This window comes from Eubalaena glacialis, chromosome 3 (genome assembly GCF_028564815.1).
Source record: "Eubalaena glacialis isolate mEubGla1 chromosome 3, mEubGla1.1.hap2.+ XY, whole genome shotgun sequence".
Classification (NCBI taxonomy): Eukaryota; Metazoa; Chordata; class Mammalia; order Artiodactyla; family Balaenidae; genus Eubalaena; species Eubalaena glacialis.
In genome coordinates, this window is record NC_083718.1 from 113,332,914 (window position 1) to 113,359,023 (window position 26,110).

General features: G+C 35.7%; 1 protein-coding gene across 2 annotated transcripts in view; it reads left to right on the top strand.

The window, feature by feature from the left end:
* Positions 1–26,110, top strand: part of EVI5 (ecotropic viral integration site 5) — a 228,596-nt gene that overhangs the window by 62,305 nt on the left and 140,181 nt on the right. For both annotated transcript variants that reach the window (XM_061186311.1, XM_061186313.1), the window contains exons 3-4: positions 24,347–24,536; positions 25,190–25,414. In XM_061186311.1, the coding sequence (XP_061042294.1) occupies positions 24,347–24,536; positions 25,190–25,414 (415 nt within the window). The remainder of the gene's footprint in view (positions 1–24,346; positions 24,537–25,189; positions 25,415–26,110) is intronic.

The following is a 26,110-nucleotide window of genomic DNA, read 5'->3' on the forward strand; positions in this document are numbered from 1 at the left end:
TATTTATTTTATTTATTTTTGGCTGTGTTGGGTCTTTGTTGCTGCACGCGGGCTTTCTCTAGTTGCGGCTAGCGGGGGCTACTCTTCGTTGCGGTGTGCGGGCTTCTCATTGCGGTGGCTTCTCTTGGTGCGGAGCAGGGCTCTAGGCGCGTGGGCTTCAGTAGTTGCAGCACGTGGGCTCAGTAGTTGTGGCTCACGGGCTCTAGAGCGCAGACTCAGTAGTTGTGGCGCACGGGCTTAGTTGCTCCGCGGCATGTGGGATCTTCCCGGACCAGGGCTCGAACCCGTGTCCCCTGCTTTGGCAGGCAGATTCTTAACCACTGCGCCACCAGGGAAGCCCCTTGTTTTCTTAATATAGCAAATTATCTAAATTTTTCCTGAATTTTAGAAAAGATTTTTAAGGCAAATAAAATTACCATTTTTGTTTTTTAAACTCTCTAAATAGTCCCCTTTGGTTAAGCTGTAGAATTATTTAATTTAGGATGGATATCTGATTTGTGATTTAGAGTGGGAAATCTCTTCATAAATTTATTCATGGAAGGCAAAGTATTCTTTTCTTTTAATGGTGTGATATAGAATACTTGTTTACTCTGTTATTAATGTGTACTGTGGACCCTGGGTGCCCCTTCGCTAATATTACTATCAGAAGTTCTCTGGGCATCAGCTATTAAAGAGTTATTGGAAGAGTGTCCTTTTATGTTCAGTCAAGATATATACCACCACTGGCTTTAAGGGTAATATAATTTCTAATAGCTCTTTTGATATATAATGTACATAATAAAGTACACATACTTAAGGTGTACAATTTGATAAGTTTTGACATATGTATATACCTGTGAAATTATCAACCAAATCAAGAAAATGAACATATCTGTTATCTGCCTTTCTATCCCCAGATAGCCGTTGATTTGCCTTTGGTCACTGTAGATTAGTTTGCATTTTCTACAGTTTTATAGAAATAGAATCATACAGTATGTACTCTTTTTTAATGGGTTATTTCACTAGCATAATTTTTATGTTGTAACACATATGAATAGTTCATTCCTTTTTTTTGGTTAGTAATATTCCATTATATGGATATATCACAGTGTACCTACTCACCTGTTGTGAAATGCTAAAACATTTGTGTACAAACCTTTGTGTAGATTTATGCTTTCATTTCTCCTGGGTAGATACCTAGGAATGGAATGGCTGGTTTATATGGTAGGTGTACATTTAATTGTCAAACTGTTTTCCAAAGGGCCTATAGTTTTCCACATTCTCATCATCAGCGTATGAACATTTCAGTTCTTCTACATCCTTACCAATGCTTGGTACAGTCACTCTTTTAATTTTAGCCATTCTAATAGGTATTTGTATCTTGTGGTTTTAATTTGCATTTCCCTAATGGTGTTGAGCATCTTTTTATGTGCTTATTTGCCATTGATATATCATCTTTGATTAAATGTCTGTCTGAAATTTTTGCCCATTTAAAAAAATTAGGTCGTTTGCTTTCTTGTTATTGTGTTTTAAGAGTTCTTTATATATTTCAGGTACAAGTCCTTTATCCATATATATGTTTTTCACATATTTTTTTGCAGTCTGTGGCTTATTCTCTTAGCATTATCTTTTGAAGAGCAAAAGTTTAAAATTGTGATTAAGTCCAATTTGAAGTTGTTCTTTTATGGACTGTGCTTTTGATGGCTCAAGGTCACACAGGTAGACTGCTGTGTTAGAGAAGTTTTATATTTTTAAGTTTTAGATTTACTGTCGTACATTTGAGTTAATTTTTTTGTATGAAACAGAGCATAGATCAAAGTTCAGTTTTTGAATATGCATGTTTAATTGTTTTTGTATTTGTTGAAAAGACTGTCCTTTCTCCACTTAATTACTTTTGCACTTTTGTCAAAAGTCAGTTGTCTGTATACGTTATGTGCTTATTTCTGGATTCTTTTTCTGTTCCACTGATCTATTTGTCTACTTTAATGTTAGTATGACACTGTCTTGATTATTGTAGCTTTCTAATAAGTCATGAAATCAGATAGTGTTAATCCTCCATCTTTGTTCTTTTGACTATTTTTGCTGTTTATCATACCCTTGTTAATTTTACATCAAGTAATTTGTACAAAAACACTTGCTGAGATTTTAATCAGAATGCTGTTGAATTCCTAACAGTATTGCCTTCCACCCATGAACACAATATATTTCTCATTTACTTATTACTTGTGCATGGTATTGTTTTTGTAAATTTAATTTTTGATTGTTCATTGCTACCATATAGAAATACAATCATTTTTCTTTTGTCATTCGTGTATCCTGCTACCTTGATAAATTCACTTGTTCTGGTAGGTTTTGTTGTTTTTTTAGATTCCATTAGATTTTCTACATAGATGAGCATGTGGTCCGTGAATAAAAGCATGTTTGTGTCTTCCTTTACAATATGGATGCCCTTTGTATCTTTTTATTGCCTTATTGCAACTGACTAGTACCTCCAGTACAAATTTGAGTATAAGCGATGAACAGATAGCCTTGTTTTCCTGATCTTAAGGGGAAAGCATTAAATATGAAGTTAATTGTAGGTTTCTGTAGATGACTTTTATCAGATTGAAGAAGTTCTTTTCTATTTCTCATTTGCTGAGAGTTTATAAGAAACAGAAGTTGGATTTTGTCAAATGCTTTTCCTGAATCTATTGAAGTGATTACATCGTTTTCCTCTTTTAGTTTAATATGGTAAATTACATTGAGTTTTAAATGTTAAACCAACTTTGCATTCCTAGGATAAACCCCACTTAGTCATTATATACTGTCTTTATAAAGTATTGTTTACTGTCTTTATAAAATATTGTTGGATTTGATGTGCTAAAATTTTGTTTGGAATTTTTGCATCTATGTTCAGGAGGGAAATTGGTCTGTAGTTGTCTTCCGATGTCTTTGACCTTTATCTGTAATGTCTTGTGTCCTTGTAATGTCTTTGTGATCTTTCCTCTTTTCTAATATAAGTGTTTAGTTCTGTACGTTTCTTCTAAAGCTCTGCTTTAGCAACATCCCTTTAAATTTTATGGTCCTGAGTATGGTCTGTTTTGATAAATATTTTATGTGCACTTGAGAAGATTGTGTATTTAGCTGTTGTTTGGTGGCATATTCTATAAATGTTAATTGATTCAAATTGATTGATAGTGTTGTTCAAGTCTACTGTATCTTTGCCGGTTTTATGTTTACTTGTTGTATCAGATATATCAGATGTTGAGAGAGGAGTATTGAAACCTCCAACTGTAATTGTGGATTTATTTCTCTTTAAATTTTTATCAGTCTTTGTTTCATGTAATTTGAAGTTTTATTATTGTGTATGTAAACATTTAGAATTGTTATGTCCTGTTGTAAAATGCACTCATTATCCCTAGTAATATCGTTTGCTTAGAAATCTACTTTATCTCATATAGTCACTGTAGCTTTCTTTTGAATAATGTTAAAATTTTATATATTTTTCCATCCTTTACTTTTATTCTGTTTTTTTCTTTATCTTTAAAGTTTGTCAGCATATAGTGGCTCTTGCTTTTTAAAATACAATCTGACAATCTTTGCCTTTTAATTACGGTAATTATATCACTTTTTAAAAAAATTATGACAAAATTTTATTTCTTGCTCACATTAACGTTCATCTCAAACTGCAGGCAGAGTACATTTTTGCTGCACACTTCTTCATTTCTGGACCAGTGACCAGCCCCTATGCAGGATAAACCAGACTCATGGCAAATAGTGGAAATATATCTTAAAACATCTGCTAGAGAGTGACACACATAACTTCAACTTACATTCTATTGGCCAAAGCAGATCACATATTCACACTCCTTATAGAGTGAAGTGGGGATTAGAATCTTCTTGCTGGATCTAAGAAAATATATGCTTATTATTATTTCAGCACCTTTTCCAGTATTTTTATTGTATTGTTATTGTGCTCTTAATTATTCACATACCATAAAATCCACCCCTTTAAAGTGTACAATTTAGTGGTATTTTTAGTACACTCACAAAGTTGTGCAAACATTACCACTATCCAATTTCAGAACATTTTTATGACTCCCAAAAGAAACTTTGTACCCATTAGTCTCCCCTTTCCTCCCTCCTTCCAGCTGCTGGTAACCACTAATCTACTTTCTGTCTCCATAGATTTGCCTATTCTGGACATTTCATTGGTAGTTTGTGACTAGCTTCTTTTACTTAACATAGTGTTTTCTAGGTTTTGAGGAAAATAGATCATTTACATTTAATGTAATTCTTGATATGGTTATGTTTATATTTGTCATTTTGTTTTACTGTTCTTTATCTTTTAATTTTTCTGCCTTTTGACTGAATGAAATGTTGTTTATGATTCTGTTTTATCTTTTGTTGATTTATTGGCTATAACTCTTTGTTATTTTGCTGGTTGCTTTAGGGTTCATAGTATACATCCTTAAGTAACTTAGCACAGTATGCCTTCAAGAGATCTCATACCATTTCGCACATAGTGTAAGAACTTAGAATAGTACATTTCCATTTCTCCTCTCCAATCCTTTGTGCTAGTTTTGAATAGTACATTTCCATTTCTCCTCTCCAGTCCTTTGTGCTAGTTTTATCATGCATTTTGCTTTTGTATATGTTATAAACCCCATACTACATTATTATTATTATTATTTTTTTAAAGGAATTCCTTTATTTTTATTTTATTTATTTATTTATTTTTGGCTGTGTTGGGTCTTCGTTTCTGTGCAAGGGCTTTCTCTAGTTGCGGCAAGTGGGGGCCACTCTTCATCGCGGTGCGCGAGCCTCTCACTATCTCGGCCTCTCTTGTTGCGGAACACAGGCTCCAGATGCGCAGGCTCAGTAATTGTGGCTCACGGGCCTAGTTGCTCCGCGGCATGTGGGATCTTCCCAGACCAGGGCTCGAACCTGTGTCCCCTGCATTGGCAGGCAGATTCTCAACCACTGCGCCACCAGGGAAGCCCCTACATTATTATTTTTGCTTCAGTAGTCAATTATCTTTTAAATGAGATTGAAATAATAAGAAAAAAATCTTATATTTGCCTACATAGCTTCCATTTCTGGTGCTCTTTGGTTCTTTTTTTAGCTGCAGATTTCCAACTGATAGAATTTTCCTTCTGTCTGGAGGACTTCCTTTTATAGTTCATGTAGTGTGGGTTGCTCCTGTATGTCTGAGTCTTCATTTTTCCTTTGATTTTTAAAAATATTTTTTCTGAGTATAGGACTCTAGGTTGACAGGGCTTTTTGTTTGTTTTTTTTGTTTGTTTTCCTTCAGTACTGTAATGATGTGTCATTGACTTCACTCTTGTATTGTTTACATCAGGAAATCTGATGCAATCCTTATCTTTGTTCCTGTGTATATAATGTGTCATTTTTCCTCTCTGTCTCCTTTTAGATTTTTTCTTTATCCCTGGTTTTGTTTATTTACTAATTAATTAATTAATTAATTTTTGGCTGTGTTGGGTCTTCATTGCTGCGCGCGGGCTTTCTCTAGTTGTGGCGAGCGGCGGCTACTCTTTGTTGCGGTGCATGGGCTTCTCACTGCGGTGTCTTCTCTTGTTGCAGAGCACGGGCTCTAGGCTCCTGGGCTTCAGTAGTTGTGGCATGCAGGCTCAGTAGTTGTGGAATGCGGGCTCAGTAGTTGTGGCATGCAGGCTCTAGAGTGCAGGCTCTGTAGTTGTGGCGCACGGGCTTAGTTGCTCCACGGCATGTGGGATCTTCCTGGACCAGGGCTCGAACCCGTGTCCCCTGCATTGGCAGGTGGACTCTTAACCACTGAGCCACACAGGGAAGTCCTTTATCCCTGGTTTTAAGCAGTGATTCTGAGGTGCCTTATTGTAGTTTTCTGCATGTTTCTTACTTTTGGGTTTTGTTGAACTTCTTGTAGACTTAATAATTTTCCTCAAATTTGGAAACTTTTCAACCATTTTATTCTTCAAATTTTTTTGTTCCTTTCTCTCCTCCTCCTCAGTGACTCTAATTACACAAATATTAGGCCACTCAAAGTTGTTCCACAGCTCACTGATACTGTGTTCACTTTCTGGAAAATTTTTATTGCTTTGTATTCAAGTTCTCTATATTGTGATCTGCCATGTCTAATTTGCCATTAATCCTATCCAGTGTGTTTTTCCATCTCTCACATTGTTCATCTCTAGAAGGTGGAGCTGAGTGTTGTTTGTATGTCTCTACTTAAGTTTTGAACATACAGAAATGTAGTCTTAATAACTTTTAATGGCCTTGTCTGGTAGTTCTAACATTTCTATCAATACCAGTTTGCTTTTGATTAATTGCTTTTTCTTCTCATTGGTTATATTTTTCTGCTTCTTTACATGCCTGATAATATTTGATTGGATGTCTCACAATGTGAATTTTACCTCACTTGGTTTGGCTGTTTTCCTATAAATATTCTTGAACTTTGTTCAAGAATGCAGTTAAGTTACTTGGAAAGAATTTGCTCTGGAGTAGTGCACAGCCTAGGGCTATTATTCCCTCCTACTGAGGCACGACCCTTTTGTGTACTTTACCCAGTATGCCTTGAAACAGGTTTTCCAGTCTGGCCGGTGGGGACAGATACTATTCCTGGCCCTGTGTGAATGGTGGCCACTGTTTAATCTTTTCTGGTGGGTTTTTTTCTCTAGCTTTGGGTAGTTTCCTTACATACATGTGCTGATCAGTTCCCAGCTGAATACTTAATGGGTATCCTCTGTCAATCTCTGAAGATCTTGTTTGTGTACTTCTTACCTCTCTGATACTCTGTTCCTTGGACTCTAGCCACTTTGGTCTCCTCATGCTCTCAGCTCTGTCTACTCAATTGAGAAAGTTCACTAGGTTCTGTTGAATTTTTCCTACGCATGCGAGAATCTGGAAACTCTCTCAAGGCAGGTAAGATGACAATCATAGGTCTTACCTCACTTATCTCCTGAGTTTCAGAAATTGCTGTCTGTTGTTGCCTGTTGGCCAAAGTCTTATATATCCTGAATATTAACTCTGCTCAGCTTTAAAAAAATTTATTGCTGAGGTAGTTGTTGAAATTTTTGCTTTCAAATGACCTGTCCTCAGGTTTGGTCCCTTTCTGTTGATATGGAGACAGAAAATAGAGATGTGAAAGAAATTACCTGGAAATAGAATTTACAAGCTAGAGATTTTGAACCTGGCCCAAATGAACAACTAGAAGAAGACCTAATGTTAGCCCATACAAACCTGGCAATAGAAATTGTCCCCTTCTGATTATTGTTTCTTAGAAAGTGCTTTTAAAGGGTTTTCTTTGGCTCTCAGCATTTGATGGGTAAGATAGAAAGCTCGGTGTGCCACATGATGATAACTTTATGTGGGTTTTATGTGTGTATTGGTATTAACTTTGTGCCCCTTTGCTTATTACATTTGAAAGATTTAGAGCAAAGTCTTTTGGTTGAGGTTTTAGGAGGAGGTAGTTTTCTAGCATAATATGTAGATTGGCAAAGTTTCTTGGATAAGATGAATTTGGAAGAGGCTCCTGAAAGAGCAAAGTGGAGTGTTGGGTGTGTGAAGGCAGTTATGAGCAAATAGATGCTCACAGAAAACAAAGTGGCAGGGACTGTTAAAGAGAACAAAAGGAGGTGTATGGTGTGGAAAACTTAGTGGAATATAAAACCAGGGCAGGACTGGCAAAGTAAAACACGTATAGATAGTGCTAAAGGATGTAAAGAATTTATAAGTTTTGAATTGGTTCTTACATGGAAAAGTAGTTCGCACAAAAGATAACTTTGGCCCTGAGTTTGTAAGTGACCAAAGTTGAATTTATTTTTATGGTTATGATCAATAATTACTGTATAATTAAAATATAGAAAACACCATATAAAAATTGTTGCAAGTGATATGTGTATAGATGAACTTTTTCCCAAGTAATTCACAATTTATTCCAGAATACTAGATGTGCTTGGCATATATGTTAACAATTAAATAATAATTGTTAGAATTGTTTAAAGATGTCTAGAAAAGAGATTTTGACAAGTAAGACTTTGAAAAAGTAAAAGAAGCAGAAGGTTTTCGCCCTTTGTTCTTGTGTGGAATTACTCAAAACTTTGTACATTTTGAGTTCACATTTTGAGTCTCTCACTCTTTTTTAAAAAATCATTAAAACCCAGAATCCATGGGAAGGATTTATGTGTAGAGAATGGGTAAATGTAGCAATATTTTGTTTTGCCTTAGGAGAACAATCCTGATGGAAAAACACATCTTTCTGACTTTAATAAAAAATAAAATGACAAACACTAAGATCTAGCTCACCTTCCCCTGTTCTGCTCTATTACCCCACCAATGCATTAAGTCCAAGGAAAACTTGCGAGAATAATAAACTAAATTTTCTCTGACCACTTCTGTGGTTTGTAATGTAGATATGCAAGTTATGTATCTAAAGTAAAAATTGAGACACAACTGTTACTTCTAACAGGGGAGATGCTTTTATTTAGGATTTTTTCTTCTCTTTTGCAAATGTAGATGAATCTTTTGTGTTGTTTAACTGTCTTTGATTAAGAAAGTATAAAATACTTTGACAGTATTTTAGAAAATTAAAATTGAAGAAACATGAAAATACCAAATTCTATAAAGGAACTGTTTTTCCTTCCCATAGTTTTACTGCAGTTATCACTTTTTAAAAATCAGTGCATCTGGCAACCCCAGAAAGATGTGAAGAAATGGTTCAATATGATGTCAAAGATCTGTTTGATGAAAGTTAATTATTGATAGCCTTGAAGTTGAAATAGGACAGCTATTTTTTTTTCTGTGTTAAGTGTGTTTTTCATTTTAAAAATACAAAGGCTTTGGCTGAGATGAATTTAAGAAGGTAAGGTTCAAGTGTAATAACAATGCATTTTAATTAAGGAGGGGAATAGTGCTGATTTAAATTTTAAACGGGCCATTATTTGTGTGGTTTAAAAGTTTGGCATTGCAACCATGTTTGTTTCCTTTTGCATTCTGTTATGTAGAATCAGATTTTACTTTTTAGCAGATTTTGGGGGGTGAAATATGTGGATGAGGAAATGGTTCTTCTAAACTAAAGTAAATGTATTTTATTTTTTTTTTAAATATGGTAAGCAGGAATCTTTGAAACCTTAATTTATATATCTTTGTATCCTACCAACATCTAAGTCTACACTGTCCAATATGGAAGCCATTAGCCATATGTGACAGTTGAGCTCCTGAAATGTTGCTGGTCTAAATTGTGATGGGCTGTAAGAGTAAAATATACTCTAGATTTTGAAGAGCTGATTTGGGGGGGGGTGGAAATCTCATTAATTAAAAAAATTTTGAGTACATACTAAAAATATGTAATATTTTGACTATATTTGATAAAATAAATTATTAAAATTAATTGCAACTATTTCTTTATACTTTAAATTTGGCTATTAGAATATTTAAAATTATGTAGGGGCTTGCATTATATTTCTGTTGGACATTGCTGATCTAGGTGATCTAACTTTTATGTTTATAATTTTACCACCACAGCATTACCTCAGTTTTCCTAAGGATACTCTCTATAACACAGCCATGAACATTTCAGGAAGTAGTAAAAAGCTTCTGAACAAAACATGTATTTTCAAGTCTTTGCGTTAAAAATTCATGTATTTTTTTCTTTTTTTTAAAAAACATTTTATTATAGAAAACAATAAAAACAATAAAATATAAACAAAAATAGCAGTATAATGAACTCTTCTGTATCCATCATCCAGGTTCAACTCATAGTTAATCTTTTTTTTTTTTAATTTTATTTCTGAGGTATACATTTTAAAGTAATAACTAGAATTATGACTTATAACATTATACCAGAACATATAAGATTTTTAGAAATTTCATGTAATGTCTGAAACATTTATATTAACATATTTCCATACAAATGACCCAGTGAAAGTTTAGTATTAGTTGTTTTGTTTGTTTGTTTGTTTTTTATACTGCAGGTTCTTGTTAGTCATCAATTTTATACACATCAGTGTATACATGTCAATCCCAATCGCCCAATTCAGCACACCACCATCCCCACCCCACCGCAGTTTTCCCCCCTTGGTGTCCATATGTCTGTTCTCTACATCTGTGTCTCAACTTCTGCCCTGCAAACTGGCTCATCTGTACCATTTTTCTAGGTTCCACATACATGCGTTAATATACGATACTTGTTTTTCTCTTTCTGACTTACTTCACTCTGTATGACAGTCTCTAGATCTATCCACGTCTCAGCAAATGACTCAATTTCGTTCCTCTTTATGGCTGAGTAATATTCCATTGTATATATGTACCACAACTTCTTTAACCATTCGTCTGTCAGTGGGCATTTAGGTTGCTTCCATGACCTGGCTATTGTAAATAGTGCTGCAATGAACATTGGGGTGCATATGTCTTTTTGAATTATGGTTTTCTCTGGGTATACGCCCAGTAGTGGGATTGCTGGATCATATGGTAAATCTGTTTTTAGTTTTTTAAGGAAGCTCCATACTGTTCTCCATAGTGGCTGTATCAATTTACATTCCCACCAACAGTGCAAGAGGGTTCCCTTTTCTCCACACCCTCTCCAGCATTTGTTGTTTGTAGATTTTCTGATGATGCCCATTCTAACTGGTGTGAGGTGATACCTCATTGTAGTTTTGATTTGCATTTCTCTAATAATTAGTAATGTTGAGCATCTTTTCATGTGCTTCTTGACCATCTGTATGTCTTCTTTGGAGAAATGTCTATTTAGGTCTTCTGCCCATTTTTGGATTGGGTTGTTTGTTTCTTTAATATTGAGCTGAATGAGCTGTTTATATATTTTGGAGATTAATCCTTTGTCCGTTGATTCGTTTGCAAATATTTTCTCCCATTCTGAGGGTTGTCTTTTCGTCTTGTTTATGGTTTCCTTTGCTGTGCAAAAGCTTTGAAGTTTCATTAGGTCCCATTTGTTTATTTTTGTTTTTATTTCCATTATTCTAGGAGGTGGATCAAAAAAGATCTTGCTGTGATTGATGTCAAAGAGTGTTCTTCCTATGTTTTCCACTAAGAGTTTTATAGTGTCCGGTCTTACATTTAGGTCTCAAATCCATTTTGAGTTTATTTTTGTGTATGGTGTTAGGGAGTGTTCTAATTTCATTCTTTTACATGTAGCTGTCCAGTTTTCCCAGCACCACTTATTGAAGAGACTGTCCTTTCTCCATTGTATACCTTTGCCTCCTTTGTCATAGATTAGTTGACCATAGGTGCGTGGGTTTATCTCTGGGCTTTCTATCCTGTTCCACTGATCTGTTTCTGTTGAAAAATTCATGTATTTTTAATCATAGGAGAAGCCTTTAGATCTTCACTCGAACTCTTTATTCTTTTTCTTTTCATAGGATTGTTTTAAATTTTTAATTAGTTGTCTGATTTCCTGAGGAATTTGATGATATGATTAATTAAAAGAATTTATTGTACTACTCTTTCTGTTGCAACTAGCTTAGCTTCAGTCTGCAATGTCTATGCTTTCTGTCTGTAGTGTCCGCGTAAAGCGATCAGTAAACCGTCAGTTTCCTTTTTTTTAATTTTGTTTTTTTAACATCTTTATTGGATTATAATTGCTTTACAATGGTGTGGTTAGTTTCTGCTTTATAACAAAGTGAATCAGCTATACATATACATATATCCCCATATCTCCTCCCTCTTGTGTCTCCTTCCCACCCTCCCTATCCCACCCCTCTACGTGGTCACACAGCACTGAGCTGATCTCCCTGTGCTATGTGGCTGCTTCCCACTAGCTATCTATTTTACATTTGGTAGTATATAGAAGTCCATGCCACTCTCTCACTTGGTCACAGCTTACCCTTGCCCCTTCCCGTGTCCTCAAGTCCATTCTCTACGTCTGCATCTTTATTCCTGTCCTGCCCCTAGGCTCTTCAGAACCATTTTTTTTTTTAGATTCCATATATGTTAGCATACGGTATTTATTTTTCTCTTTCTGACTTACTTCACTCTGTATGACAGTCTCTAGGTCCATCCACCTCACTACAAATAACTCAATTTCGTTTCTTTTTATGTCTGTGTAATATTCCCATGTATATATGTGCCACATCTTTATCCATTCATCTGTTGATGGACACGTAGGTGGCTTCCATGTCCTGGCTATTGTAAATAGAGCTGCAGTGAACATTGTGGTACATGTCTCTTTTTGAATTATGGTTTTCTCAGGGTATATGCCCAGTAGTGGGATTGCTGGGTCGTATGGTAGTTCTATATTTAGTTATTTAGGGAACCTCCATACTGTTCTCTAATCCATGAATTTGGTAAAGTAGCAGAATACAAAATTAATGCACAGAAATCTCTTGCATTCCTATACACTAATGATGAAAAATCTGAAAGAGAAATTAAGAAAACACTCCCATTTCCCATTGCAACAAAAATAATAAAATATCTAAGAATAAACCTACCTAAGGAGACAAAAGACCTGTATGCAGAAAACTATAAGACACTGATGAAAGAAATTAAAGATGATACAAACAGATGGAGAGATATACCATGTTCTTGGATTGGAAGAATCAACATTGTGAAAGTGACTATACTACCCAAAGCAATCTACAGATTCAATGCAATCCCTATCAAACTACCAATGGCATTTTTCACAGAACTAGAACAAAAAATTTCACAATTTGTATGGAAACACAAAATATCCCGAACAGCCAGGGCAATCTTGAGAAAGAAAAATGGAGCTGGAGGAATCAGGCTCCCTGACTTCAGACTATACTACAAAGCTACAGTAATCAAGACAGTATGGTACTGGCACAAAAACAGAAATATAGATCAATGGAACAGGATAGAAAGCCCAGAGATAAACCCATACACATATGGTCATCTTATCTTTGATAAAGGAGGCAAGAATATACAATGGAGAAAAGACAGCCTCTTCAATAAGTAGTGCTGGGAAAACTGGACAGCTACATGTAAAAGAATGAAATTAGAACACTCCCTAACACCAGACACAAAAATAAACTCAAAATGGATTAAAGACCTAAGTGTAAGGCCAGACACTATCAAACTCTTAGAGGAAAACATAGGCAGAACACTCTATGACATAAATCACAGCAAGATCCTTTTTGACCCAGCTCCTAGAGAAATGGAAATAAAAACAAAAATAAGCAAATGGGACCTAATGAAACTTAAAAGCTTTTGCACAGCAAAGGAAACCATAAACAAGACAAAAAGACAACCCTCAGAATGGGAGAAAATATTTGCAAATGAAGCAACTGACAAAGGATTAATCTCCAAAATTTACAAGCCTCTCATGCAGCTCAATATCAAAAAAACAAACAATGCAAACCAAAAATGGGCAGAAGACCTAAATAGACATTTCTCCCAAGAAGATATACAGATTGCCAACCATCGGTTTCTGATCAGAATATTTGAGAGGGGGCTGCAAGACTCGTGCATTCACCTTCTCTGAAATCTCATCTTACAGAAAAGCCAAAGAAAACGCCTATGCTTTCAGAACTGGAGAGATTCTTGTCATTTAGGCACCTCCCTCCTGAGTTGTCTCTGAATTGTTTCCTGTGCTAATTCCTTGTCTTTTCTCTTAATTGTCCCTTCTTGTTTCTATTGTTCTGAGATGTGTATATGTGCTTGATGATGTTGATGTGAAAGGGTGTGACTCCTCTGTGAGTCAGACGTGTATTTTGTTGCTATTGATTTGCCTTTCTTTTAGCCAGCAAGCTGCCTTCTTTCTCCCTGCACTTTCATATCCTGTTTGTTTGGTGTAACATTACAAGAGTGTTTGAACCCTATGTTTGAAAAGTTGCTCCCTCTGCAAGAAAGTGCCAGTGTATTTAGCTTTCCAAGTGTTTTTCTCGTATAGCAGTTTTCTTCCTTAGCTTTCTTAGATATTTCCTTAGTTCTTTATGAATTAACTTAGCAGTTTACACATTCCTAAATGGCATGTTGACCTGTCATTTTTGTATCCTGCTCTCTTATTTCTGGTATCCATAGGAAAGCATTATACTGAGTACAACAGGATATTCAAAAAGTTTGTCAAATAACTGCCCAATTTCCATTTGTAGACTTTTCAACTTTTGGGCTTTACTTATGTATGTATGTATGTATGTATGTATGTATGTATGGCTGCATTGGGTCTTTGTCGCTGCACGAGGGCTTTCTTTAGTTGCAGCGAGCGGGGGGGCTACTCTTCGTTGTGGTGCGCGGGCCTCTCATTGCAGTGGCTTCTCTTGTTGCGGAGCATGGGCTCTAGGTGCGCGGGCTCAGTAGTTGTGGCTTGCGGGCTCTAGAACGCAGGCTCAGTAGTTGTGGCACACGGGCTTAGTTGCTCCACGGCATGTGGGATCTTCCCGGACCAGGGATCGAACCCATTTCCCCTGCCAATGCAGGCGGATTCTTAACCACTGCGCCACCAGGGAAACCCTGAGCTTCTTATCTACGTGGATAAGTCCCACAAGTACTTCATATTCCAAATAACCCAAAAGAGAACCCATTCTTTATCTTCTCCTCCTTTGTATTTTTCATAGTATTGTAGTAAGTAGAGGTTTTCTTTTTCTTTCGTGTTTATCAAATATATCCTGCTATACATAAGCTACTTTTTTTTTTTATGTACCCATCATGAGTTGCACAGAGTACCATTTTCCTCAAATAGGTGGCCCCTTGGTGAGGTGAAGGTTCAGTTCTCAGTAGCAGGAATCTGGTGAAGGTAATCTCTCTAAAATAAGACCCAAAGACCCTGATTACTCTCTTTGTTGGCATATTCCCTTGTTCTCACTTTAGTCCCTAGTCCTATCTATTAGGGAACTGGAAATGCTTTCTCTCTGCCAAGTATTCTAAGCTTCTGCAAGCAAACAATCCTAGACTTTTTCCATCCTTGATACTATTTGAAGTCCAACTGATAATTGGCTTTAGCACCTCCACCTCAGATAATGTGGAGCTGTAGCCATTTTGAATGCTGCCCTTAGAGCTGGAGGTACAGAAACTTGGAATTGCTTAGCTAGGAGACTGAGGACTATGTATTTATTCCCTCGTCAGTAGAGATTCAACTCTGATGTCTTAGTCTGGCAGCATTCTAGAAGGATGAATAAATTTGGGCCTCTGAATTATTGTAAAGCAGCAGGCCACACATACCTATGGGGAATGCCTTTGATTATAGCGTACAATATTCCTACCAGGCCAGTATTCTTTTCCTTAATTTGATAAATTTCTTCTTGTATTAGTCATAAGGAAATTATGATAGGGTGGGAAGGTAGTTTCCTTTTCTTTTTTTTTTTTTTTTTTTTAATTACAGCAAATCCATGCAAGGCAGTGAACCCATGTGCTCTGGGAAGAGGAAGGTAAATGAATAAGTTTTGAATAGACTTCTCACTAGCCTATGGGTCATGAGTAATGTTGTATTACCACTTTCTCAGTTGCCAGGCTAAAGTCTTTGGAAACTGTTGGCATTTTCAGGCAGTGTGCCTCTACTACCATGTCAAGAGTATTTTAATTGAATTTAAACTAGGTGGCAACCTGTCTAGGAGTCTTCCTGAGGTTTTTTTTTTTTTTTAATCACTGCTTTTAGGAAAAAGAAATAAAAAATATATGATTCTAATTACGCATTCTGTAAGGTCTACCTATTTTTAATTAGTATGTAAATTCTTCTCCTACATACCATGACTAAGTAGCTAGTGGGGAGAGACTTGATAGTATCAATTCAAGTGTTACTTCTTTTGGAAAATGTTAACGTTCTCTCAGAAGGATTTCATTGTATCCATAGCACTGGAAAAAAATTATAAAGTTTTTCCTTAGAAAATTCTAAATTTTGATAGAGTGACCAACAAATTTGAAAAAAGAGGAAGGAAGTAGTGTTCATACTTCCCTTTCTTTATGAAATAGATACACTTAATATATCAAAAAGTTACTGTTTTTTGTGATAGGAATAGTCATGGTTTTTAAAACAATTCTGAAGGGCTTCTAGTAATAAAAAGCAGCAGTTTCTCACCTAATTCTCACTACCCCTAATGTCATTAACCAGAGACAGTATTTTTAATATATTTTTATAAAGTTGATATATAATTTGCAACAGAGAAGTGCACAGTTCTTAAATGTACAGTTAGAGCTTTGATAGAAGTATACACCTGTGTATAACCCACAGGCCATTAACACGGAGACAATTTGTGTCATCTTAGAATATTCATTTGTGCCCTTTTTAGCAACCCCACCACCTGAAACTTTTCATCTGATTTTTATTGCCATGGATATATTTCGTTCTTTTTTCGATATAACAGCATTTGGGGGCTATAATTCATATACTATGCAATTCACCCATATGAAGTGTACAATTGAGTGTTTTTTCATGTATTCACAGAGTTGTGCAACCAATCACCACAGTCAATTTTAGAACATTTTCATCACCCCCAAAAGAAACTTTGTATCCATTAGCAGCCACTGCCCATTCCTCCTTGTTCCCCTTACTCCCACTCCAGTCCTCAGCAGCATCTAATCTACTTTCTCAATTCTAGCTATTTCCTGTAAATGGAATCATACAATATGTTTCCTTTTGTGACTGGTTCTTTCACTTAGCAGTGTTTTCAAGGTTCATCCATGTTGTAACATGTATCACTACTTCATTTATTTTCAAGACTGAATGATATTACACCTTATGGATATACCAGTGTTTTTATTCATTCAGCACTTGATGGACATTTGGATTGTTTCCACTTTTTGGCTATTATGAATAATGCTGCCATGAACATTCATTGTATAAGTTTTGTGTGGACATAGATTTTCATTTCTCTTGAATATATACCTAAGAGTGGAATGGCTGATTCGTATGGTAATTCTATGTTTAACCATTTAAGGAATTGCCAGACTATCTTCCGAAGTGGTTTTAACCACTTTATAGTCCCATCAGTAGTGTCTGAGGGTTCCTGTGTCTCCATATCTTCACCAACACTTATTATTTGTCTTTTTTTTTTTAAACATCTTTATTGGAGTATAATTGCTTTACAATGGTGTGTTAGTTTCAGCTTTATAACAAAGTGAATCAGTTATACATATACATATGTTCCCATATCTCTTCCCTCTTGCATCTCCCTCCCTCCCACCCTCCCCATCCCACCCCTCTAGGTGGTCACAAAGCACCGAGCTGATCTCCCTGTGCTATGCGGCTGCTTCCCACTAGCTATCTATTGTACATTTGGTAGTGTATATATGTCCATGCCACTCTCTCACCCTGTCACATCTTACCCCTCCCCCTCCCCATATCCTCAAGTCCATTCTCTAGTAGGTCTGTGTCTTTATTCCCGTCTTGCCACTAGGTTCTTCATGACCATTTTTTTTTTTTCCCCTTAGATTCCATATATATGTGTTAGCATACTGTATTTGTTTTTCTCTTTCTGACTTACTTCACTCTGTATGACAGACTCTAACTCCATCCACCTCACTACAAATACCTCCATTTCATTTCTTTTTATGGCTGAGTGATATTCCATTGTATATATGTGCCACATCTTCTTTATCCATTCATCCGATGATGGACACTTAGGTTGCTTCCATGTCCTGGCTATTGTAAATAGAGCTGCAATGAACATTTTGGTACATGACTCTTTTTGAATTATGGTTTTCTCAGGGTATATGCCCAGTAGTGGGATTGCTGGGTCGTATGGTAGTTCTATTTGTAGTTTTTTAAGGAACCTCCATACTGTTCTCCATAGTGGCTGTATCAATTTACATTCCCACCAACAGTGCAAGAGGGTTCCCTTTTCTCCACACCCTCTCCAGCATTTATTGTTTGTAGATTTTTTGATGATGGCCATTCTGACCGGTGTGAGATGATATCTCATTGTAGTTTTGATTTGCATTTCTCTAATGATTAATGATGTTGAGCATTCTTCCATGTGTCTGTTGGCAATTTGTATATCTTCTTTGGAGAAATGTCTATTTAGGTCTTCTGCCCATTTTTGGATTGGGTTGTTTGTTTTTTTGTTATTGAGCTGCATGAGCTGCTTGTAAATCTTGGAGATTAATCCTTTGTCAGTTGCTTCATTTGCAAATATTTTCTCCCATTCTGAGGGTTGTCTTTTTGTCTTGTTTATGGTTTCCTTTGCTGTGCAAAAGCTTTTAAGTTTCATTAGGTCCCATTTGTTTATTTTTGTTTTTATTTCCATTTCTCCAGGAGCTGGGTCAAAAAGGATCTTGCTGTGATTTATGTCATAGAGTGTTCTGCCTATGTTTTCCTCTAAGAGTTTGATAGTGTCTGGCCTTACACTTAGGTCTTTAATCCATTTTGAGTTTATTTTTGTGTCTGGTGTTAGGGAGTGTTCTAATTTCATTCTTTTACATGTAGCTGTCCAGTTTTCCCAGCACTACTTATTGAAGAGGCTGTCTTTTCTCCATTGTATATTCTTGCCTCCTTTATCAAAGATAAGATGACCATATGTGTATGGGTTTATCTCTGGGCTTTCTATCCTGTTCCATTGATCTATATTTCTGTTTTTGTGCCAGTACCATACTGTCTTGATTACTGTAGCTTTGTAGTATAGTCTGAAGTCAGGGAGCCTGATTCCTCCAGCTCCATTTTTCTTTCTCAAGATTGCCCTGGCTGTTCGGGATATTTTGTGTTTCCATACAAATTGTGAAACTTTTTGTTCTAGTTCTGTGAAAAATGCCATTGGTAGTTTGATAGGGATTGCATTGAATCTGTAGATTGCTTTGGGTAGTATAGTCACTTTCACAATGTTGATTCTTCCAATCCAAGAACATGGTATATCTCTCCATCTATTTGTATCATCTTTAATTTCTTTCATCAGTGTCTTATAATTTTCTGCATACAGGTCTTTTGTCTCCTTAGGTAGGTTTATTCCTAGATATTTTATTATTTTTGTTGCAATGGTAAACGGGAGTGTTTTCTTAATTTCACTTTCAGATTTTTCGTCATTAGTGTATAGGAATACAAGAGATTTCTGTGCATTAATTTTGTATCCTGCTACTTTACCGAATTCATTGATTAGCTCTAGTAGTTTTCTGGTAGCATCTTTAGGATTCTCTATGTATAGTATCATATCATCTGCAAACAGTGACAGCTTTACTTCTTCTTTTCTGATTTGGATTCCTTTTATTTCTTTTTCTTCTCTGATTGCTGTGGCTAACACTTCCAAAACTATGTTGAATAATAGTGGTGAGAGTGGGCAACCTTGTCTTGTTCCTGATCTTAGTGGAAATGGTTTCAGTTTTTCACCATTGAGGACAATGTTGGCTGTGGGTTTGTCATATATGGCCTTTATTATGTTGAGGAAAGTTCCCTCTATGCCTACTTTCTGCAGGGCTTTTATCATAATTGGGTGTTGAATTTTGTCGAAAGCTTTCTCTGCATCTATTGAGATGATCATATGGTTTTTCTCCTTCAATTTGTTAATATGATGTATCACGTTGATTGATTTGCGTATATTGAAGAATCCTTGCATTCCTGGAATAAACCCCACTTGATCATGGTGTATGATCCTTTTAATGTGCTGTTGGATTCTGTTTGCTAGTATTTTGTTGAGGATTTTTGCATCTATGTTCATCAGTGATATTGGCCTGTAGTTTTCTTTCTTTGTGACATCTTTGTGTGGTTTTGGTATCAGGGTGATGGTGGCCTCGTAGAATGAGTTTGGGAGTGTTCCTCCCTCTGCAATATTTTGGAAGAGTTTGAGAAGGATAGGTGTTAGCTCTTCTCTAAATGTTTGATAGAATTCGCCTGTGAAGCCATCTGGTCCTGGGCTTTTGTGTGTTGGAAGATTTTTAATCACAGTTTCAATTTCAGTGCTTGTGATTGGTCTGTTCATATTTTCTATTTCTTCCTGGTTCAGTCTCGGCAGGTTGTGCATTATTTGTCTTTTTGATTATAACCATACTAGTGGTTGTGAAGTGGTGTGTTGTTATGGTTTTGATTGGCATTTACCTAATCATTAGTGATGTGGAGCATCTTTTTATGTGTTTATTGGCCATTTCTATATCTTTGGAGAACTGTCCTTATTCTGTGCCCCTGTTTATTTATTTTTTATTTTTTTTTAAATGATTGCTTTATTTTTATAAAATTAATTAATTAATTTTTGCCTGCCTTGGGTCTTTGTTGCTGCACACAGGCTTTCTCTAGTTGTGGCAAGCGGCGGCTACTCTTTGTTGCGGAGCATGGGCTCTAGGTTCACGGGCTGCGGTAGTTGTGGCACGCGGGCTCAGTAGTTGTGGCTCGCGGGCGCTAGAGCACAGGCTCAGTAGTTGCAGTGCATGGGCTTAGTTGCTCCACGGCATGTGGGATCTTCCAGGGATCGAACCTGTGGCCCCTGCACTGGCAGGTGGATTCTCAACCACTGTGCCACCAGGGAAGTCCCTGTGCCCATTTTTAAATTGGTTTGTTTGTCTTTTTCTTATTGAGTTGTAAGAGTTATTTATGTATTCTAGATAGAAGTCTCATGGGTTGCAAATATTTTTCCCATTCTGTGGGTTTTCTTTTCACTTTCTTTTTATTTTTTTAATTCTTTTTATTATTATTTTATTTTTATTTATTTATTTTTAAAATTTTTTATTTTTATATATTATTTTTGGCTGTGTTGGGTCTTCGTTGCTGTGTGCGGGCTTTCTCTAGTTGCGGCGAGCAGGGGCTACTCTTTGTTGCAGTGCGCAGGCTTCTCATTGCGGTGGCTTCTCTAGTAGCGGTGCACGGGCTCTAGGCACACGGGCTTCAGTAGATGCAGCGCGTGGGCTCAGTAGTTGTGGCTCACGGGCTCTAGAGTGCAGGCTCAGCAGTTGTGGCACACGGGCTTAGTCGCTCTGCAGCATGTGGGATCCTCCCGGACCAGGGCTCGAACCCTTGTCCCCTGCATTGGCAGGCGGATTCTTAACCACTGCACCACCAGGGAAGTCCCTCTTTTCACTTTCTTGATGGCATCCAGTGAGGTACAAAACATTTAAAATTTTGATGAGTCCAATTTATATATATTCTTTATTGTTACTTGTGCTTTTGGTGTCATGTTTAGGAAGGCTTTTCTTCTATAATATATGAAGACTTGTTCTTGAAATTCTTATAAGTGGAATCATATAGCATGTACTTGTTTGCATCAGGCTTCTTTCACCTAATGTTTATAAGATTCATGTATGTATCAAAGTTTGTTTCTTTTTATTGCTGAATAGTGTTGCAGTGAATGAATATATCACAATTTGATTATTTTTCTGGATATTGGGGTTGTTTCTGGGCTTTGGCTATTATGAATAAAGCTCTTCTGAACTTTCAATTGCACGTCTTTTTGTGGATGTAGGTTTTCATTTCTCTTGCTGTGTCATATAAAAATGTGTTTAACTTTGTAAAGAATTGCCAAACAGTTCTTCAAAGTGGTTGAACTCTTACATACTCCTGATATGGTTATATGAAAGTCACAACTGCTCCCATCTTTAGCAACATTTGGTATGGCCAGTCTTTAGAATTGTAGCCATTCTAATGTGTACATAGTGTGGTTTTAACCTGGGTTTCCCTGGTGACTAAGGATGTTGAATGTTTTTCAGTTGCTTATTGACCACTTGACTATTTTGTTTTGGAAAGTGTCAGTTTAAGTCTCTTACTCATTTTTTAAAAAATGTGTTGTTTGCCTTCTTAATTATCAATTTTAAGTGTTCTTCATGTACTCTGGATACCAATCTTTTGTCAGATGCATATGTTGAGGATTTTTTTTTTTTTTCAGTTTGTGACGTACCTTTTCATTTTCTTAAAACAGAGCTTTTTAAGTTTGAAGTCCAATTTAGTATTTTTTAAATCAATTTTTTCCTTTACTGTTAGTGTTTCCTTGTGTCCCATTAACAAATTTTGCCTATTCCAAGGTTGTGAAGACTTTTTCCTGTTTTCTTCAAGGAGTTTTATAGTTTTAGGTTTTATATTCAGGCCTGTTGTCCATTTTGAGTCATTTTTTTAATATGTGAACTAAGGCAGAGACAATATCTTTAAATAATGTAATGTCTTTACTTGGAATATTTCATTTGTAAATGTTTTTCGCAATTTTGTATATTTGTTTATGTTACTTATTTCATTGTCCTCTGAAGGTGAACTGCTTAACCCTTTTCTCTAATCCACCCATGAATTCACTTGGCTTTCCTGCTTATACTAAAAGTTACAACGTGGGGATCTTGAGACCCTTCTGACTCTTAAAAAAAAAATCCAAAACTTCTATTTGGGTACTTTTTCATCTATACTTTCATTATATCTCAAATTTATATTTAGCTTAGGAAATACCATTATTTTCTTTTTAACTGCGTGTCTTTTTGTTAATGGTAGTGGTGCAATTTAATTATTTGGCATATAGCAAGCATTCAGTGAATAAGTGAAATGAAGAACTTAGGTTCAGGTTATTTCTGTAAAGTTTGTTTCTGTATTCCATTTATAATTCTTAAGGTTTAGAGTCATACATAAAATTACTTATATACATACACTAATTTTTTCATAAGATATATTATGGACTTACTAAAATAACATGGGAAAAATAGTATTTAAAGCAAAACATTATCATTAATTAGCTTTTTCTTTTTTTATATAAATTTATTTTATTTATTTATTTTTGGCTGCATTGGGTCTTCGTTGCTGCACGCGGGCTTTCTCTAGTTGCGGCGAGTGGGGGCTACTCTTCCTTGCGGTGCGCGGGCTTCTCATTGTGGTGGCTTCTCTTGTTGCAGAGCATGGGCTCTAGGCATGCGGGCTTCAGTAGTTGTGGCTCGCGGGCTTTAGAGTGCAAGCTCAGTAGTTGTGGAGCACGGGCTTAATTTCTCCACGGCATGCGGGATCTTCCCGGACCAGGGCTCGAACCCATGTCCCCTGCATTGGCAGGCGGATTCCTAACCACTGCGCCACCAGGGAAGTCCTAATTAGTTTTTTCTGATAAAGAATATTTATAGCAAAGAGTTGGCCCTGAATTTGGCTGTTTTGTAAGTTTTTCTGTTCCTAGAAATATTGGGGACATTTTATTTAATTTATTGTTGCCATAAAAAAATGTATTAAATTATCCCATGAATAAGGATAGAATGAGTACAGTTTATATTACTGTGTTATTGAATATGACTATCTGGTATTTGAAGGTATTTTTTAATATGGGGATTTTGATTTTATTTCAATTCAGTCAGTGTTCAGTGTACTATGTATTGAGCTAAATACAAAGATGATATAAAGGGATATAAAGATGAGCAAGATATAAATCTGGCTCACAAAGGGTGTTTTTATAATCTGCTAGTTATAATTTGACTCATATGTTTCTTTTCTTAATTAGTTTTTATATATCATAAATTAGTATTGGGAACATTTCTTGTCTAAGCAGATGATTTTCTGAAGGAGTTACTGGAAGTAAATAGTAGCCATGTTAAATACCCAAATAGATGTTTTAATAATCTATTGAATGACATATAATTTACATCTTTATAATGATAGAGCCACATTTTTCCAGCCTTTTTTTTTTAATAGCCTGTGTACATGTGAAAGAAATAATGGATTTGATGTTGTAATGAGTCATGGAATGGATCTCTGAAATTATCTTAACCCATCATTCTACAGATAAGGAAGAGGCCTTAAACAGGGCCTTAAGAGTAAAGACGTTTCAGTTTAAAAGCGCAAGTCCAATGATAAATGACAGCTGTCAGTTGGCCTGAGTTTTTGGGAGATAGTAGGGATTATGGAGAGTTAGTGGATTAAAGTCCTTTCTCATTTAAAGGGAGAAGCTCCTATTCTGCTACATCCTGTTGTTTCTGTTTAGGAATGTGGGCCTAGTTTTGCCCTATCTTTTTATTTTTCAAGAGAATCCAGAATTGTAAATAAATATAAATATATGTGTATATAAACATAAATGAAATCTTCTAATTTTAGTTTTAGTAATTACTCAGTTTTTTACTCAAATATTGCATGGGCCAAACAAAACACTTTTTGTTTGGGCAGGTTAGTTATGTATCGGTAAAAGCAAAATGAAAAAAGACTAGGGATTTGATTAATTTGTGTGTCTGCCTTACTTTTTTAGCCCTAGACACATTGTAAACATGATAGGGTTAGTTCTTTCATAGAATTGGTTATACCTCTTCCAAGTACAGTTTTTTTTTTCCTGAAGCCCTCCCAATCACTTTTCTCACCAGAAGATTTCTTTTAATTTGAATTTTTAGTGGTGTTGAAGGGAAATTATGAGGGGACTAATAGTAAAATATTTAACATAATTTACTATTTCAAATTTTGAAATTGCTATGCTTAGTAGAAAAAATATAGCAGTTAATTTTATAGATGCCGACCAAATATTATTGAAATTATGTATATTTTAAAACCATGGCTAAATTGCAGTAGTGAAACTGTTAAGTATCATCATGTCATCTAGTGTCACAGTGAGATGTTGAGCAATTTTTAATTATGTTTTAGATTGTTAGAAACAGATAGTAAATCTTTAAGATCTGTAAATGGATCAAGAAGAAACAGTGGTTCCTCCCTTGTATCAAGTTCATCAGCCTCCAGCAACCTCAGTCACCTTGAAGAAGACTCTTGGATTCTTTGGGGAAGAATTGTTAATGAATGGGAAGATGTGCACAGAAAGAAGGAAAAGCAAGTTAAGGTATTCATATTCTTTGCTTAAGTCCTTCCTCTTATCCCAAAGGGCATGAGGCATCAATTAATAGAGGATTAAAAAAAATCAGATTCTAGTACTTCCCAAGTGCTATGATGAAGAGGTCTGCTTTATGTATTTGTGCCCATAGAAGTTTTGGTTTGTAGCTATCAATTGTTATAGAGGTCTCCTAATTGTAGAAATATATAGCTGAAAATTATTTTAGATATTAAATTCTCTTATTTTATAGATTCAGAAATGGAAGTTGTGATATCCTACATCCTTCAGTTACCAGTATTTTACTTTTTTAATTTTAAAACATAAAACAGCCCTTTGAAAGATGATGGGTACAGTGCCATCATTCACAGCTCTGCAGATTATCAGGTCCTTAATACCTTTAGAGGCCATATTCTGAGTGAAATGACAGGAATTTATCCATGGCATTGTTGTCCCTCTGATCAGAACAGAATATACCCGTATCTTAGCCAAATCTTAGCCTTGGTTTAAAAGTTCCCTAGTCTTATTATAAAAGTAGCTTTGTGAATTATAAATTTGAGAAAGTCATCTACTCTACTCCAACCTCCAATAAGTCTTCTTTGGCTTTCAAGGTAGGAAGCCTAAATGAGTCACTTAAACATTTTTATTTTTATTTTTATTTGTAGGAACTTGTTCGTAAAGGGATACCCCATCATTTTAGAGCAATAGTTTGGCAACTTCTGTGCAGTGCACAAAGTATGCCAATTAAGGATCAGTATTCAGAACTCCTGAAAATGACCTCACCTTGTGAAAAATTGATCCGAAGGGACATTGCTAGAACTTATCCTGAACACAATTTTTTTAAGGAAAAAGATAGTCTTGGACAGGAGGTTTTGTTTAATGTAATGAAGGTAAGTTCTATTTATTCATTTTTTGAGATGAAATGAATTCTCAGGAGGTTGAAATTAAACATTTCTCATAATGAAGTATGAACTCTCACCCCAGTAATCAGTTGCTTTGGCAATAAATTTGACTTTAGCATAATTTTGGCTTTAATTCTGACGCTAGATTATTGTCTAGTTTGGAGAACTCTTAGAAAATTCCTCACATTGCTTGGTATTAGTTGAGTGAAATCAAATAACCTATAAATCACTATACATACTATAGAGAAGATCGTCCATGAAAATGAATAATTCACCTTCTATGAGTTTCACAGTCTGGGAGCAAATTTTTTGCTTGCTGTGGCCAGCATTGCTAAGAGCTCTTAGCCCTTAAAAGTGTGCGCCATTGTAATTTTTTTTCCAATGTTGCCTTTTCCCTTTGCATAATTCCTTTTCCTTCTAGCTACCTCCGTGAAATATTGATTTCTTGTTAAATCATTTCAATTTTATCAGTGCTTTACCTTCATCCTACTCTAGTTTTGATCTTTGTCAGCTATATATTTTTAATGATTTTTAAGCTTTGTCACTTTCCTGAGTACAAATTCCTTTATTTTCTTGTCCTTTGGAGCTGTCAGTTGCTAATTGGGAAATCATCAAAATAAAATTTTATGTAATAAATCATTTGCTTTTAAAATACTTACAGGATAGGATAACATCTACAACAAA